At 41.3% G+C, this 18,784-nt stretch overlaps 1 protein-coding gene across 1 annotated transcript; it reads left to right on the top strand.

The window, feature by feature from the left end:
- The first annotated feature begins 9,116 nt into the window (after nucleotides 1-9,116).
- On the top strand, nucleotides 9,117-18,608 carry ACTL6A (actin like 6A). The gene is made up of 14 exons (XM_071565970.1): nucleotides 9,117-9,263; nucleotides 10,021-10,097; nucleotides 10,293-10,467; nucleotides 10,829-10,929; nucleotides 12,123-12,220; nucleotides 12,879-12,973; nucleotides 13,192-13,298; nucleotides 13,384-13,473; nucleotides 13,672-13,733; nucleotides 14,058-14,172; nucleotides 14,520-14,600; nucleotides 15,539-15,634; nucleotides 16,645-16,731; nucleotides 17,317-18,608. The coding sequence occupies exons 1-14, from the start codon at nucleotides 9,239-9,241 to the stop codon at nucleotides 17,395-17,397; spliced, it is 1,290 nt and encodes a 429-aa protein (XP_071422071.1). The 5' UTR covers nucleotides 9,117-9,238; the 3' UTR covers nucleotides 17,398-18,608.
- The last annotated feature ends 176 nt before the right edge of the window (nucleotides 18,609-18,784 follow it).

Below are 18,784 nucleotides of genomic sequence, written 5' to 3'. Positions count from 1 at the left end.
GAAATTTCAGTATAACATTATCTCTGCTAGAACATTTTTTATCCTGACAGGAGGACAAGTGCTATTTTGTGCTTAGAAACCACAGTAGGCAAAATTCACCACTATGTGTATGGCCAATGCAAGCTCTATGTTCCCATAAATCTTCCCTCTGATGATCCAAATCTATTTTTTTTGACAATTACTCTTTGCAGAAATTTAGATGCAGCTACAAACTCCACCTACTACCACAACTGAACAAAAACTTCCCAAATGTTCCACATGTGCTCTTGTAAGAACAAATGTGATCTGTCATGGACATATTTTGCATGAAATGTTACTGGATGTAGGACCAGAGAGTATTTAAATATGCAAACTCTTTCTGTGTTTTTGCAAATAAATGGGTCTTAAAACCTTCATAATTTTATATCATATCCAGGCCTATAAACTCGCCTGTGTTTCAGTATGTGAGATTGACTTATGAAAGCTCCTGGCAGCATGAAGACAAGTCCAGTTTATGAATGGGGAGGTGAAGACACTGGTGCAGACCTGCAGTCAGGAAACAAGATTTCTAATAGAGTCTTAGGAAGAGGCACAAAGACAGAATCTTATGCTCATTTGGTGACATTGTGTCATGCTGCTGAGTCTAGCACATGTAGTGCCCGATGGAAAATGGCATTGCCAATCCTTAAAGGATCCTTTCAATACACTGATATAATTTGCCAATACATTAGCAAATTAAATTAAAAATTCAACATCATGTTCAAAAAGAGTGGAGACAGGAATCACTCTGTAAGTTAGTTATTATTTTTTTTATTCTAAGTGATTAATCCCAGAAAAGGATCAGCACACTCAAGTACGTGGGAATCAAAAGTCTTCAGCATTTTTCTGGCTCTCACATTTAAATGCTTGTGAAATGCATCCTGTTGCAGAGTCCATCCAGTTAAATATGCCTGTGGTCACCTGGTGTGAATGACAATCACACCTCCATACTTTCCAAATTCTGTCTTTCCACTTCGGTGTGTCCACTTCAATCTGATTTTTAGCTGGAGAAAATGAGCTCAGGTTTTAGCAGGTCCAGTGCCTTTTATGCCCCAGAGCTACAGAAAAAAAGCCCAAACCTATCAGAACACATTATTTCTCTAAAGGCCTTTACACTGTCACATCATGTAAACATCAAAGGGGAGAATGATGTTTTTTGTTTCCTAGGCTATGGATATGATTCTGAACATTATGCTGTTGAGTAAGCATAATAAATGTTTTTTTCTTTCTCTTTCCTTCCAGCAGACAGACGTGTCCCTTGTCAGATGATGCCAAACCCATTATTAGTGTCCTTGTGCTTCTCCATTAGGAATATTGCAGCTCGACCAGCTGATGTCAAGGGTGTTCATGCTGGAAGATAACAAACTTCCTTAGGAGCAGAAATGACAGCCTTTCAGCATTGTCTGGCTTTCCCATGGTTTAGCTTTATCTGGGAACGTTATTAAGGTGAAATTCAGTGAGATAATCTAAGGAATAGGAAGTACTAACATTGAGAAAATGCAAACATCTGACTATGAACACACTGCTGTTGGTATCCTTCAGTACTCCATTTTAATCAAATTCATAGTCACAGTCTGCATTTTAACACAGATGCATCCAAACCTAGTAATTTGTTACTCTCACTCCACCTTTTTTTCAGTTTCTGCATTTGTTATCTAGTGCCTTAGTGACTCAGATCAGTCTCTCCTGATCCCATAAGCTTTGGGCTAAAATACTCCAACAGGTGACAACCACCATAGCTGGGGGACCCTGGGGCAGGAAAACTGGAGTAGTTCTGACCAGAGAGGACAACAGCAATCCCAACAATTCCAATACAAGACAGGGCAAGGTCAAACGTGCTGGTGACACCTGCAGTCTCTGCTGACTTACTCTCAGAGCTGGTGGTTCAGATTAACTATCAGCCAACAAGTCAACCAAATCATGGTTCTGGCAGGTGCTGCAGCCTCAGGATCCACATGGCAGTAGAACTTGTAGAAAGCAGCACAGATCTGGAGTGCCCAGGACTGGCTCTCACGAGAACCTGGCTCATGCTCAGTTAGAGAAACCATGTCAACAGTTTGGGAGGTTTTTCTAAAGGCAGATCTAAACAAGACACCGAAAATAAGAAGCTTCTGAGAAATAAAGCTGAAAAGGCCTGGTTTCCTCCAGTTGTGTTTCATGTTTGGATTCTTTTGTGAGTCTCACAAAAGCAAAAATTTCTGATCAAAGCTCTTCCTAGGCTAAAGATACTCATGCAGTTCATGTTCTATGATGAATTTTCTGTTGTCAGATAATATAATATAGCTTATGCTGCAATCTTATCATCTATGGAAGCAACCAAAGAGGTAGCATAAGCCCAGTTTTCTAAAAACACTAGTTTAAAATACCTGAGACTTGCTTAAGTTAGCTCTCCCTACCACAAGCATCCCACAATGCTAGACAGTTTTCTATTTCTATTTCTGTTGATTGTTCAAAGAAAACAAGTAAGATTCAAGCAATTAATAAATACAAAATGCCAAGACTGTCATGGGGTTGTGCCTTATATGCTGTTTATGTTCTGTGAGAAAGAACATCCCTGACCATTCCCCCAGCCAGTATTCCCTATGCCAAAGCTAATTTTCATATAAAGGAGTAAGTCATGAAGATTACCCACACCCATGAACTGACATGAGACAGCTGACCCAAGGAAAACTTATCATCTGCAGATCTCATCAAGTTCTGCAGTGTACCACAACTTTTCCTGACAACACTTGGAAACAGCCATTCCTCTCAATTTCACTTGCAGGAAGATATCTTGGGCCTGATGCACCTCTTGGAGACAATTTTGCTGCACTGAAATAAAAGACACTGTGACAGTGTGGTGAGAGAGAAGAATCACACACTAAGATAATCATGCAAGTGGAAGAAAAAAGGATTGCAAATGTGCATGTGGTATAAAAATCAGAATTCTTACACTAGTTATAAAAATGCCATGAATTTAACTGTTACAGCAATTTCAAATAATCATCAAATTATAAACATCAAATAATGCAAAGATCTTACATACCATCCTAATGACTCTTTAAAATGAAGCATATTAATACAGATGTGTGCTGATGCTGTAATTCAGCAGCTGATATTTATGAACAGCTGTAGTGTGACTGCCCTGGAATTATATATCTTCTTGTGTGAATAAATGTGAATAAATATTCAGATAAAGCACTGCAATCCTTACCTTCCTTCTATAAAATTATATCTCCTTAGTAAAAGCATACCCTTTTCCACATCACACTCCTTTCTGCAGTGCAATTGTGTTTCTCTACATACTCATTCAGGATGACAAAGTACAGACATGTCATAGTAATGACCTGAATGAAGTGACATCTTCTCTGCAAACATGCCCATCCAGCAAATGCACTTTTTCCTCACTACCGTTAATTTTATAACACTTTTTTGGGTGATACAATAGTACATAAACCTAAAAAAACAGTACAACACTTCAGTGTTTGAAGGCCAGTAGAAGAAATTGTCTTCTAGTTTGCATTCCAAAATCTGCTGCATTATGTGGATTGCCAATGTCTCTGCCCCTGCGTTTCCTGTGCCCTCTCCTGGTGGGAGAGCAAATGTAGCACAGAACAGACACTGTTACACCAAGACCTCCCCTGCACAACAAACATTTCCAGGTATCAAGTGAAAACAGTATTCCACAGTAAAGCAGACCATGACTTCAAGCCTGACAGGGCTCCAAAAAGGTGACACAAAACACATCGCAACACCTCTAAGACCAATGATGAGTACACTCTTACAGTTCTGCTCCCCAGACTGCCTCTTTTCACCCAGCAAAGCCTGCACATGCAGAAACAGGGACTCATTCCTCTCTTAGAGGAGACCAGTTAGCAGGCTCCCTTTTGGATTCCCTCCCCCTGGCTGCACAGAGCAATGGTTCTGAGCTGCACGGCATCACAGTTTGAAAGTGCTACTGAGACAACAAAACACCTGCTGGAAAGCTGTGGATATGGATTTGAATCTTGCAGGGCTGAAGACAGAGATCTGAGCAAGAAACAGGAGATCTGCACCCCATGCTACCTGCTCAGCTGTTATACCCAAATTCCCACTGTGGCAGTGGGAAGTGCAGGGGATCAACGTGCCTCATTAATGGCAGGGCTCAGCTGACACAAAGATCTTCTGTTTATCAGGCTAAGCTGGTTCCCAGCTGTAAAGAGCTTTGTTTCTGCAGATGAGAGGTACTGAGCCAGGTCGGAGGTGGCCCAGCTGCCAAGCAAATAAGCCCTGCAAGAATCCAAAGGGACTACAGACCAAGCACTAAGCCTGAAACAGTAAATTCTGCAAGATCTGAGCCAAGTGAGACATATGTACACAAGAGGCTCATTTGAGAGGGGCAATACAAGCACACTTCAGTTCTGGCCAGGGCTGGTTCAGCCCAGCAGACCTATTACCTCAGAACCAGTTCCAGGCCCATATTGCTGTACATTGCTGGCTAAGTCTGGCACTGTCTATCCATTCTCTGCCTGATCTAAACAAGAAAAGGGTCTGGATGCCTCTAATTTGGTTTCACGGGAACCACTTACAGTTTAGAACTATAAAGGAGCACTTATGTGGTATTTCCCCCCGTTTTCCAGTGTATCCTAAGTACTATTATTCCAGCCAGTCAGATGCAATCTCAGTATGCTCTCCAAACACTAGTTGGGCCATCTATTGGTGATGCAAAGTTGACTGTGTATTAATGGCAAGAACCATCATCTCTTCCTTCAATCCTGTCCTAAAATAAGACTGAATTATGGGTCTTTTAGGGCAGGACAAGTTAAACATACCAGTTCCAAAAGAAGATTCTGGAACATGTAACCCCCAGGACTGCCTCGCTGGAGTCACAGAGAGATTTCAGACACATCTCCTCTCCTCAGCAGTTTCAATTATTAAGCCCAAACAGCCTGTACAGTGGTTATCCAGGTTTAAGGTGTCTGTCTTTGGTACATTTATATGAAATATAACTCAGCACTTGGATTTCAGTCTAAGGTAAGAGTGTAAAGATCATTATGTCACTGTTCAGGCCCATTAATGAGGTTCAGCATTTAATTTCTCTTCTTGCTCTTTCTTTGCAGAAGGAGAACGACAGTGTATTTATACTCACAGCATCTCAGTAAGGAAGGGAAGTATTTAAATTGACAAAGTGCCCAAGCAATTTAGCAAAGAAAGTGGAAATCTGAGAGGTCATACAAAGTTCTTGACTGAATGAGTATTAACGATTATTTTGCTTTTTCTTCCATAAACGCTTTCTTAGTTCACATAAACATTTAAGACCTCATCTGAAAATAAGAAAAATAAAACCTTTAACATTCATTTTGCAATCAAGAATCAAGGAGGAACACAGACATTATGAATAAGCCATTGTCACAGCCAGTCTGCTGGCACTGCAGTCTGGGAGACTGACTGGCAGTTGGATGGCACTGCTCAAAAGCAGCAGAACATCAACCATCCCATGGGGAGGTGCAGCTTATTGAGAAACAAAAAATCATTCTGTTCAGTTTTGGCTTGACATACACATCACTTTTTACGCTGCTTTATGTTACTAAAGAGGTGAATGCACTTGCTTGAAACAATTATATCTTAGTGAAGTTTTAAAAACCTCAGAGAAATAATTAGGAAACTTCAGTTTCTCCAGACTGTCACTGATGAAATTAAGTTTTGCTTCTGAGTAAGCATCATCATTTGGTGTCTTGGTTCATGCCTCATTTTAAAAATTATTCTTGTCTTTATTCCTGTGGGCAATTTATGTCAGTGTCTGGCTCTAGAGCTATTATATACAATGTCACATACAATAAATAGGTATGTGATATTCCCACGAAAAGCACAGAGTTTGTATTATATTTGCACCTCCAACTCCTGATGAGATATTACAGCCACTTGTACCAATACTGGAACCCAGATAAAGTACATTCATTGTTTCTATCTCCTTTGATTTTATAATCCTTGCTTCTGAGAAAGCTAAGCAGAAATACTTAAATAAACCCCAAACATCTGGGTATGTCATGGACAGTGGCAAAATACCTGCTATTATGCAAACACAGGATGATGTGTAGGAATTCACTGAAATAATCTGAAATTTGCAACTCTTTAAGCAAGGCTGGACTCTGCTGGAAATAAGCACCTGGAGTCTATTTCCCTTGTGCATTGAACCTAGTAGGGTTATCCACACTCCTGCAAAGAAAAGTCACTGCAAAATGTTATCAAACAGCTGTGATGTCCTACACACTTCCCACTGATGTAAATGCCTCTGAAAATACAAGGCAGACAAAAGTAAGACATAGAGAGTTGTCAGTCTAAATTTCCTTCCCTTTATCCTCCAGACTTCTTGAGGATTACATAGATTTGGCTTTATTTCCATATGCCTGTCAAATTTTGAGGCTTCCAGTGCATGTTACCTTGCAGTTCTTACTATCAGTCCCCATCAGCCACTGGAGCAGCAAAGGTGAGTCAGGGCCAGGCACGTCCTCTCTCCATTCCTCACATGCCACAATTCTCTGTGCCCTGGCACACACTTTGTTATGGCATCACCAGGAATTCTTCTGTGTTGAAGAAATACTGAAGAAAAATAAAGCAGCAGAATGTTGTGTTAGTTTCTGGCTTGCAGATCAGCCACAAGCAGCTCCTGTGCACAGAGCAGGGTCTGGTTTTAGGTGTCAATTATCACACAAATATAATTAATCATTACTACAAAATAAAGTACAAGTAGGAGCTAAATGAAGATCCTATGGCATGGTAATTCCAAATTTTCTAAACCACTTTTCCCATCTGCAATTAATTCATCCTCCTCAAACAATTCTACCTTGAGTGTTAGTGCCACATACTGGAAATCATGATAACATACCAACTTTAAAAGATTGCATAATACAAACCTGAGGTGCATTGACTTTATGATGTATAATGAAACTGCCAGATTTATTTTACTAATCCTAGCATTTAAATGTTGTAGTGTGCTGTAACTTGTATAAAAATTAATTTCTTAATTGCATGATAAACTTATTAATTTTGCTCATTAAGGAAACAGACACAGACTGCGTGTCAAATTAAATTCCTTGCCCTTGAGAGTTAGTAAATCAAATCACCTCCTTGTAACTGTCCTAATTGTGCTCAACCCTCCCCACAACTGGCTGTCCTTTGCAACTGTGGGATTTTACTATTTTTTCTATGTTTTCACACCTTCCCCGTTAAAAGAGAACTGCTGGTCACCAGCCCAATGTTGACTGCAGCATGTTGGGAGCTGCAGGCCAAACATACACATATAGGCTGATTTTCTCCTTCACCAGCATAAATTTTGCCGAGATTTCCAATAATTAGTTCTATTTTCAACAGCTTTACAAAATTCTTGAATAAAACTACTGGTACACCAAATGTCAATTTTTTCTCTCTTCTTACCTCCCTGATTAAATTCAGTGTAAATAAGGAGATATAATCGAAAATTAAGTCACAGCTTAGAAAAAAAAAAAAGCTTTGTAGGAAGTTCTGAACTCTCTACCAAAATAAGACAAAGTGAGGTCACACCACTTATGATGAAAATTCAAGAAACACTTTTTACAATATTTACAGTCCAATAAATAATTGCTCCAAAGATTACTCATTATGCTATGTAACATTTTATAGGCAAACATAAGGGCAATAAATAAAATACTCTATTATGCTGATTAAATCTAACCACATGGACATCCTTGCCATGGTATTAACTATGAGAAATAAGTTATATATCTTAAGTGAACTTTAAAAGAACACTCAGGTCCCCAGCCCTGCAAAAAAACCCACCTCACATAAGAATTCAAAAAGGTGCATACCAGGAACACTTGCCCTTTAAGCCAATTCCCCTTTTCTCCAATTAAAGTTTTAGTCTTCTCTTACGGTAACTGCTGGTTATGCCTGAGGTCTCCTTCTTTTGTTTCCTTGAATTCCTACAACTTCACAGTTTCCCCTCTCTGGCTGCACACAAGGTTTGGCTGAGCACTCGACACCAAACAAGGCGATGTGGAATCCCAATTACAAGTCCAGCTGCAATGGGGGCTGAGCTGCGGGTCCGAACTGCCCAGCGCTGCCCCGCACCAACCCCGGGGGGTCCAGGCTGTGCCCCGAGCGAGAAGGGATCAGCACGAGGTGGGGATATCAAGATCTACTTCGAACATGTTTTATTCTCGGTGCAAAAGCCCCAGCAGAGCAGCTACAGCAGCAGGGGAATCACAGAATCAGTCAATTAAGTTGGAAAAGACCTCTGATACTATCAAGTCCAACCTGTGGCCAAGCAGACCATGGCACCAAGTGCCACATCCAGTGTTTGCCAAAACACCTCTAGGGACTCCACCACTTCCCTGGGCAGACTGAGATCAGCTCAGTTGGTTAAAACTTCGTTGTAATAACGCCAAGGTCATGGGTTCAGTCCCCTGTATGGACCACTGACCTAAGAGTTGGACGCGATGATCCTTGTGGATCCCTTCCAACTCAGAATAGTCTGTGATTCTGTGATTCCAATGCCTAATCACTCTGTCAAGAAAGGCTTTCTAATGACCAACTTAAACCTCCCTTGGAGCAGCTTGAGGCGCTGTTCTCTCGTCCTGTCGCTGCCTGTGGCCTGTTTGCCCGGCCCTGCCCAGCAGGGAGACACCAGGCAACGGGCAGACACTGATGCACAGGTAGTTCCACCTGAACACAACTAAGAATTTCTTTACTGTGCAGTGACTGCGCACTGAACAGGTTGCCCAGAGAGGGTGTGGAGTCTCTCTCTCACTGCAGATAGACCAGAGCTGTCTGGACGCAATCCTGTGCCACGTGCTCTGGGACGACCCTACTGGATCAGGGAGGTTGGTCCAGGTGCCCCAGTGTGGTCCCTTCCACCCCTACCGACCCTGATTTCCCCTTCCTCCCCGCCCTTCTCCCCTGCGCCCCTCTCTCCTCACCCCCTCCCGCCCCGCTCTCCTCACCCTCCCTCCACGCTCCCTCCCCTGCCCGCCCTCCGCGTCCCGCCTCACGATTGGCTGCCTGCGGCACAGCCCCGCCTTCCACCGGTCGCGATTGGCCAGCTGTGCCCGCGCGGCGCTGCCATTGGCGGGCGGGCGGTGGCACTGCGGGTCGGGCCGAGGCGCGGGCGGGAGTGCGGCCGCGGCGCTTTTGTTGCCGGGTCGGCGGCAGGAGGCGCGGGCGGAGCGGGCGGCGGGGCCGGGCGGCGCGGGCAGTGCGGACGGCGGGGCCGGGCCCAGCAGCAGCCATGAGCGGCGGCGTGTACGGGGGAGGTGAGTCCGGCCCTCCCCTCCCCCGCCCCGCGAGGCGGCGCGTGCGGATCCCGCAGCCGCTCCCGCCTCCCCCGGCCCGGGACCCTCCGGCCCCTCCGCCCCCCACGCGTGAGGGGTGGGCGGCGGCCTTGGCCTTGTTTGTGTCCCTGTCGGCGTCGGAGCGCCCCCGGGGCCGGCCGGGCCGCGGCCTTGGGCGGGATCAGCGGCGCCGGGGGAGGGCCCCGCGCTGCGGGACCGGCGTGCGGTTCCCCCCGTGATCTCCACGGTCCGGGCCGTGGTTTCAGACAGGATTTTGCTTTAGGGAGGGCAGAGATCAGCGGAGGTCGGGGTCCGCAGGGGTGAGAGCGCTCCGTGCTGTGGCCCCTTCACCGGTCCAGTCGCTTGTTTCCAGTCCCACCTTCCTCATCCCGATCCCCCTCGGGAGCTCCGGGCTTGCCTGCCGTCGTACGGCTAATAAGATATAACTTTTTGAAAGCTTTGTCTTGTGATCTGTTTAGATGCAGCTACGTTCTTTCCCGTCTGTTAAAATTCCCTTTTTACTCACATGAGAGGAAGGGGTTGCAGTGCCCCGGATAGAGCCGGTCCGAGCTTCCAACAGCGCCCTGTTAACTGGAGTTCTGGACAGAGAAGCCTCTCCTGTCCTTCATGCCTGGATTTGCTTTTCTCCTTTTGCAAGCGAAGCGGGTAGTGGACAGGGAAACGTCAGGATTGCAGAAGAGTTTAATAACCATTCACTATTTATTAACAATCTTTTCAGATGAAGTTGGGGCTCTGGTATTTGACATTGGCTCGTACACAGTGAGAGCTGGCTATGCAGGGGAGGACTGTCCAAAGGTGAGAATCTTTATACCTCCATGGAAATACAATATGAAATTATGCCTTAGGTCGTGTTTGTGAGTTACAGCTTTTCAGATTGCACTGTGTTTCATTATAACTGTATTATCTAAGGAAACCTCTGAATTTGTGAGATAAAAACCAACATCCAAAACATTATTAGTGCTCATATACTGATTGCTTTTTGCCTTACAGGTTGATTTTCCAACAGCCATTGGTGTGGTGCTGGAAAGGGACAATGGCACCACCCTGATGGAGATTGATGGTGACAAAGGCAAACAAGGGGGCCCGACTTACTACATAGACACCAATGCCCTGCGAGTCCCAAGGGAGAACATGGAGGCCATTTCACCTTTAAAAAATGGAATGAGTATGGTGCTCTTTATTTTTCTACCTGATTTTAAAATAGCATAGCCAGGCTGCAGAAAGTTGTAGCTTTCATGTCAACAGGTGCTATGTAAGGAAACAAGCTGTAATAATAGATACCAGGTTTACAAATTGCTTGGTATATGGTTGGTTTTCACTGTTGGTGGACTGTCAGGATTAATTCTTGAAATCATTATGGTTGTGGAGGAAGAGAATTCTGCAGAGCTGTTAAGGAAGTTGTGTACCTGCTGGCATAGCTTTTGACTAAGGAGCTCTGTGCAAAAAAAAAATAAAATTGGAAAACCTTTGTGTATTTATGAAATGAAATAGAAGCAACTAATCTGCTTGCCTCAATCTTGTTTCAGTTGAAGACTGGGATAGTTTCCAGGCAATTTTGGATCACACTTACAAGATGCATATTAAATCTGAAGCCAGTTTGCATCCTGTCCTTATGTCTGAAGCACCAGTGAGTAAAAGCAGCTTTGCATTTTACTAAGTCTTTTTGCTGACTCTGCAAATTATTAGTCTTGGATAAGTCTGACATTGGCTTTTAGGTGACAAGTTTTAAATCTTAGCTTCATAAATGACAATTTTAAAATACTTTGCCAGGTTCTGGAAAATGTCTAAAAAACCCCAATTTGAAATAGTTTGTGTGAGTTCTATTAGAAAGTATTTGCAATATGTTATTGTTTCTTGCTTATTGAAAAGAAGTCAAAATTTTAAAAAAGAGATTTTACTGCCTAGAATAAAAGAAAAAAGATTTTTAGCTGTCTTATATATAAGTTACACTTAATAAATACCATTGAAAATCTGTTGTTTCATTTGGCCTTACCACTACACAGAATAACATTTATAATGGAGAAATTTCAATTTTTCTGTCTATGTAAGTGGTCCTGTAAGGCTGAAGTGGATGAACGCAAATTTCTGGGCAAATCAGTGGACAAGGTTTCTGTCATTTAATAACGCTCAGTGTTTGAAGGGCAGATCTTGAAGTCAGAGTAGAAAAGGTAGAAATGCCATACAGGTGTTATGCCTTTCTTTAATAAAATTTTATGAAAAAGATTTTCATTATTCCATTCTGTTGAATTGCAGCTTGTGGAGTGCAGATGAATTTGCAGTGGCTGTTTCATGTTTGATGGCTCAGTGGGTGTCTGAATAGAGGTTTCCATTAACATTCTCCTTACATGAAAAAGCATTTTCAGTAGTGTGTTGAATATTTGAGATATATCCTGGCTTAATAACAACTACAGTAGAGCTGTAGAAAGATACCTTGGAAACTGGAAAATCTGGATTTGTTTTTCTTCCCACAGGGCAAGTTACTTCATGTAGCTTTCCCCATGGGAAAGGGCACGGTACTTGCTGTAGAGAGTTCTTGGAGAGACTGATAGTGGAAGAGCTGTAGAAGTGTAAAGAAATCTCTGTTGTAACAGCAAAGATGTGTATCACTTTTATGGGATTGATAAGCATTAATTCATTGTAGTATAACTGGAATAAAGGTTCTAAAGAAGTAGATTACTAGAAATCTGTCTCTGTGGAATTTTGGTCTGAGTTGAAACTGTCTGCAGTTCTAATTGTTCTTTATTGTGGTAGCAGTCTTTCAGTGTGCCAACACGTGTTCCTTTTGGTCACTTATTTGTGGGTTGGATTTGTTATTTTTAGTGGAATACAAGAGCAAAGCGTGAAAAGCTGACAGAATTGATGTTTGAGCACTACAACATCCCTGCTTTTTTCTTGTGTAAAACTGCAGTTCTAACAGCGTATCCTTCAAAATATTTCATTGCATGGGGTTTTTTTTCCTTCTTCCAGGAGATTGTGGCCTATTCCAGACAATTTGAATTATAACAGCACATCTAACTTCTTTCAAATTGATTTTTCCATAAACATCTAAGGAGGAAGTAAACAAATTCCATTTATGAACTTTAAAGCATTGGAGGAAGTTCTCCCAGTTTGACTGTTTTCCTTGGAGGCCAAATCTTTTTTATTAGTATTGTTTTTGCCATTGTATACCATGGATAAGAATATTACAGACCTGACATGGTGTTGTACACACTATAATACTAAATATGAAGTTCTCATACCCTTAAGAAGAATATTTGTAATTATTTTCAACTAATCTTTTCAGCTTCAGAGGCTAAAGGAGTTGGGTGCACTTAGAGCTTGCTTGCATAGGGTGGATGTGAAATCTCACCTTTGTACATCCAAAGTTTAAGTTAGTTCACACATGGAAGTTAAATGCTGCTCTCTTTACAAGGGTGTGCACTTCACAGAAAGATGGTGTACACTGGAAAATGACAAATCCCTTTGTGGAGCCAAGGAATAACACTGGGGCCCTCATTCCTGGTTATGCTCTAACTGTATGGCAACATTTTTTTCTGAAGTGAAAATTACAGTATTTTCCTTAATCGTTTTGGCCAGCTTTGCTAATGGGAGATCTACAGGTCTCATTCTGGATAGTGGAGCAACACACACCACTGCTATTCCAGTGCATGATGGATATGTGCTTCAGCAAGGTAAAAACTTTGATGGGTAACACCATTGCAGTATCGAGGTTGAGTTTACTTGATTTCTGCTTGTACAGTTTTGTCATTGTTTTAAAATCTGTGTAACCCCTTAAACTGGAAAAAAAAAACCCTAGTGGGACAAAGAGTTAGTTGGGAGAGTTTATTCATGATTTTGGTACTTTCCAGGTTGGGTATTTTTGATTTTGGATCTCCTTTTTGTCTTCTAGGTATTGTAAAATCACCACTTGCAGGAGACTTTATTACTATGCAGTGTCGGGAATTGTTTCAGGAAATGAACATAGAGTTAATTCCTCCATATATGATTGCTTCAAAGGTGGGAAAGTAACTTTATTTAGCAAGTGTTTTCTTGGGCAGAGACTTTAATGGCCAACTGATGATCGTGTACCCTTCAATCTCAGGAGGCAGTTCGTGAGGGCTCCCCAGCAAACTGGAAGAGAAAAGAGAAGTTACCGCAGGTCACCAGGTCTTGGCACAACTACATGTGTAACGTAAGTAGGTTGTTCCTCCTGCTCTCAGCTGCCCTGAGTGTCCCATGGATAAGTTTTGTTTGCAAGTATATCAGAGTTTTCTCTTGAAGAACTAGAAAAGAAGAACTAGAAAATCTTTAAAAAGTCAGTACCAGTTCTATAAATTCTATAAAATTGAAGACTGAAATTCTTATAACCATATTATTCTTAATTCCGTAGTGTGTCATTCAGGACTTCCAAGCTTCTGTCCTCCAAGTTTCAGATTCAACCTATGATGAACAGTACGTTACTTTTTTCCTTCTTGTGAAATTAGTTACCAGTTGTGCATGGGGTGCTCAGCCTGTTCATTGCTGTTGGCTGGCTTTGTTATGGAGGAAGATTTTATCTAAAAACTGTTCATTTATGAAAGTAGGGACACAGCATACATCCAGGTGATTAGCTTTTTATTTAATATTCCGAGATTAGATCATAATTATTATTATCGAAAATGTAAGCTAATCAATCGCAATATTCCCAATGGATCCTTAGTTTGTAACACTGCTTGGATAACCTGACGGCCTGTTTACAGAGCACTTTAGTGTGTTGTTTTCTGGCTGATGCTCCAGGGTAGCAGCACAGATGCCAACAGTTCATTACGAGTTCCCCAATGGCTACAACTGTGACTTCGGTGCTGAGCGTCTGAAAATTCCCGAGGGATTGTTTGACCCTTCTAATGTAAAGGTAAAACCACTGTGACAGGTGTAATTGGAAGGCTTTGCATTGCTAGTTATCACTTTGCTTCCTTTTGAATGGTGTTCTTAAATTCATGTGTGGATGTGTGTATTTGCACTGTGGGGTTCTCTTGGGGGTGGCACTTCCCATCTTACCAGGACTGGGCAAGTGTAGGATGAAATGTTCAGAGTAGGTGGTGATGGACTGACTGGGAACATGGAAGTCTTTTTTTCCCCTCCCTAAATAAAATGTTTAGCTCCCACTTGAGCAATACTTGTAAATTCAACTTATTCAGGGCTTTTCTATGCCTTGCTGTTCTGAAGCAATGATGTGTAGATTCCTGATTTTACTTCCAGGGTTTATCTGGTAACACGATGTTGGGTGTGAGCCACGTTGTCACAACCAGCGTGGGAATGTGTGACATCGACATCAGGCCGGTAAGTGTTCGCCAGCCAGGGACTATTTTAAGGCATAGATATTTTTGTGCTGATACACAATTTTGGGACTAGAACACTGTTGATGAAGAAATGTGGATTTACTAGGATAATGATAAATGCATTAGAATAATTCTGTAAGCCTTAACATATTTGTATATAGGGATACGCACCATTACTGTTTTTTCTTACAAAATGTTAAATCAGAACTTTTACTTAATATTTCTATCTATATGAAAATATCTAATGTGCAGATTTTGTGGCTGCACTGCATAATGTGCCCTGGACTGGCTTCAGATGAACATTTTATGTTCATAACTTTGACTGCTATTTTTAGCCATGGCAGATGTAATTGGTTATGTTTAGAAAGCATATGGAATTTATAGAGAGTAGAAGAAAGAGAAGGAGGTTTAATAGAAAAACTTTTTAAAACCTGCGCTCTACCTTTCTCAGGTGTCAATTTGAAAAGATTCAAGTTTGATACAAGACTGCATTTTGTTCCAAAAATTTTTCCTCTCAACAGGCACATCAGGCAGGCTTAATAACCTGGGCCATGGTGTGTGTTCACCACCTGCAGTATTTGTGATTTAGAAAACAGTCACAGGGCTGTAGGACTTGCTTTTGTGGTTGCATCCAGCTGAAGGAAAACCAGCACTTCAGATACAGGGAAGGTCTGTAGGTTTAGGTTCTCCATAGCAGAAATTGTTCTGTGAAATCATTTAGAATCCTTAAGCATGCGGCTTCTGTCTTCCTCTATAGTTTAATATTAAGCTGTCTTGGAATACTTTTTAAAGTGTTAAGTCAGTAATTGAATTGGGAGAGCAACACTGTTGGCATCCAGTGATGTATTGTTGCTGTTGACTTTATGTACTTGTGTGAGTAACAACTGTTTCCAGAATGATTCCAGAGTTAATGCTGTAGGTTGTTTTTTCTCTTTTTAGGGCCTCTATGGCAGCGTGATTGTAGCAGGAGGAAACACCCTAATACAGAGTTTCACAGACAGATTGAACAGAGAGCTTTCTCAGAAAACTCCACCGGTAAAGCAACTCTTTCAACTACTGCTTTGAATACTTACCATTTTGCTTTTCTACCCTGTAAATACACAAACATGTATCCTAGCCTTGACTTTGTTAGGAACCAGAAAGCTGAACAGATTCTGCAGGGTAAGAAATCTCCTTCTTTAAAGAAAAGAAAGAAGTCTTGAAAACTTTTTATGCAAAATAAATTCCAATATCCTTGAATATTTTCCTATTCCACTCCTGCTTTCAGACTGTGATCCTAAGTTCTGTAATTATCCCTAAGCAATAGTCAGTATTTCCCTTGATGGCCTCTTTTCCAAAATGTTGCTGACTAACTTGAGGAACATTCAGTCCTTCTGGTTGAGGTCTTTGTCACTTTTTCATGGGAATTGTTTTTCCTCAATTTTGCAGACAGCTTAACTTACTCATAGGCAAAACCCTGGTGATTTAACATACTTACATACAAATTTTTAATCACTTACTGTCAAAGAAAGCATTAATAGTTTTACACTGTGTTCATGAGAATAGATACAGCTTATGGTATTTCTTGCATTTTCATATTCAAGGAGAAATGTTCAGCTTGTAACAACTCTGAAAGTGTGCATGTTAGGAAAGACTGCTGAGGAGGAACCCATTGAAATTCAAAGATTTTATTGCTACAAGGCATTTTGAAAGCAAAAGAGGTCCAAGAAAGATTAAGTTCAGCAACATTAGACATTTTAGTCCCAGTGCAGTGTTGGAGATGACAGTATATACTGTGATACAATTGCTCTTCACCTCCCCTGTTGCTTCCCTTGAGCATTTGCTGCTGCTCCCTATTGGGAGACAAGGTAAAAACCACAGCATGTCCTGATCCACTGCAGCTGTTCTTGAATTCTAGATAGAGGGCAAATGAGCAATATTGCAAATTTACTAAAATGGACCTTTTTCACCTGTATGTTGGTATGCACACCAAGTTCCTTGTGCTTGTCCCTGAAAGTGGCCAGCCTGCAATTTGATTGTTCTGGTTTGCCTCCCTTTCTGCTCAGAGCATGCGCCTGAAGTTGATAGCGAACAACACGACTGTGGAGCGGAGGTTCAGCTCGTGGATTGGTGGCTCAATTTTGGCTTCTTTGGTGAGTGAACCTGTGTTGCTGTGCTAAGCAGCACTGTCACCCAAAAAGCTAATTCCCAATAAGTGTGTGTTACAGTTTGTGCTACTGTAGCAATCCTAATCTTCTGGGCCATCCTCATGGTGAGATGAAGAGAATGTATTTAATAAACAGACATGAGCATTTGCAGTGAAAACATCTTTCCATGTACTCCCATTTCTATTGGCAAGGTGCAGGCTTGAAATACAGCCTCTAGAAATGACATATATCCAGAAGACCATGAAAGTAACAAACATGTTTCTGTACCATATTTCTGAGCTTAGTTCTACAAGTTACTGAGTACTGAAAGGGTTTGTGGAGATTAATTTATCGGCATAGAAAAGGGAAACTGAAATCAGCATTTGGTACTGCATTTGCTGCCTTGAATTTAATCACTGGCACTGTAAAACTCAAGGGAAGAAATAGTTAAGCAAGTCAAGTCCTTTTACCTCATTTAATGTAAGGACTTGCTTGTTTTCCTTCGTAGGAAAAGCTAATCATGTTTCAATTAACCTTAATTTGTTTTCTGATTAATTTTTTATTGTGTGTTCATTTTATTTTTTTTTGTAGGGTACTTTTCAACAGATGTGGATTTCTAAACAAGAATATGAAGAAGGAGGGAAACAGTGTGTAGAAAGAAAATGTCCTTAAGACCTCTTACTGTGAAAACTGCTGCCTGCTCGGTGCTCCTTCTGTTTCATAGCTTTAGCATACTCAGGAATGGGATGGACTCTTTTTTGTAGAAAGTTTATATTGGTTTTTTTTGCATAATTCAAGTTCCATTTTAACAAACCTTAGAAATTTTGAGACCCCCAATTGGTACTATCATAGAAAAAGGATGTTTACATCCCTTGTAAAGCAATAATTCATGTAACAAGCATTTTATAATTTTGTATAAATATCTATTTTCTCTAGAATCTTTTCCTGGGAACAGCTTTACAGGTTAGCTAATAGATAGAGGCATAACCTTGCAAATGCCTGTGCTTATTTATTAAATATTTGTCTACTTTCACATATTAGTCTTCCTTGCTGGTACTTTGGCCTTAAATTGCTCTTAATCCTCTCTCTCTTAAAAAAATAAAATTTGTTCTTTTATATTTGAGCAACTTTGTGAGTACTTGCAGAGAAAGTTACTCTCTGTTTTAAAAGCTGAAAGTTTGTATTCAGTAACTAGTTTGGTCTAAGCTTTTACTGTCTCACGAAAGTGTTACATTCCACTGGCTGAATGTTTCATTAAGCACTGGTTTGCTAATCTTTTATTACGGAGCAGTTTCGTTTCACTAAGCAATCAATGCTTTCCACCTGCTTTCTAAGAATGTATTTAATGCCTTTGGCGATGTAGGTGAGAAGCAGAACTTGTTTGAGCCAGGGAAATTGAGATAAAAAGTTGCCTCTCCAGGGCTGGGAGAAAAGTCAGCGTGTCTGGCTTGACACTGTTGCAGGAACTGTAACCCCGAGGGGCAGCTGCTGTGTCACACTGCTCCGAACCCCTCGGGGACTCCAGCAGGGTCAGTAAGTGCCTGTGTTTGCATGGGGAAAGTGCTCTCAGGGCCACAACAATGGGAATGATTTTTTTTTGTTGTTCAGCAGGAACTGGCTGTCAAGATGCAGCTCAATGTTGTTAAGCTTAGTTTAATTTACAGCTGTGTGATGGTCTGTTGTGGGGCACAATGAAGTTTTGCTCCTTATCTCAAAAGCTGTGGAAAACCAAATAGAATTTAACTGATCTAAAAAAAATAAACAGAAAGTAAACAGTACTGCTGCATTTTTGTCCTAAAAGACCTTGTGGGTAAATAATTATGAGGCCTCTATTTGAAAAGTTTCACATTACCTCCAAACAATAAAGTAATTTATCAAACCAGTCTGCTTTTGTCTTTATTGTGAGAACCAGGAGTTGCTCTTGAGGCAAAGTTGCTCAACCATTTTCAAAGCTATGGATAAACCACATCTCTAAATGAGGCAAACTGCAGCAGCTGCCCTAAGTGATTGGAGTCACCTGCTGTTATTCTGGAAAAGACTCAGCCTAGTTCATATTCAA

Source organism: Pithys albifrons, chromosome 11 (assembly GCF_047495875.1).
Source record: "Pithys albifrons albifrons isolate INPA30051 chromosome 11, PitAlb_v1, whole genome shotgun sequence".
NCBI lineage: Eukaryota > Metazoa > Chordata > Aves > Passeriformes > Thamnophilidae > Pithys > Pithys albifrons.
Note: the sequence above shows the minus strand (reverse complement) of the source record. Positions and strands in the feature narration are given on the sequence as shown.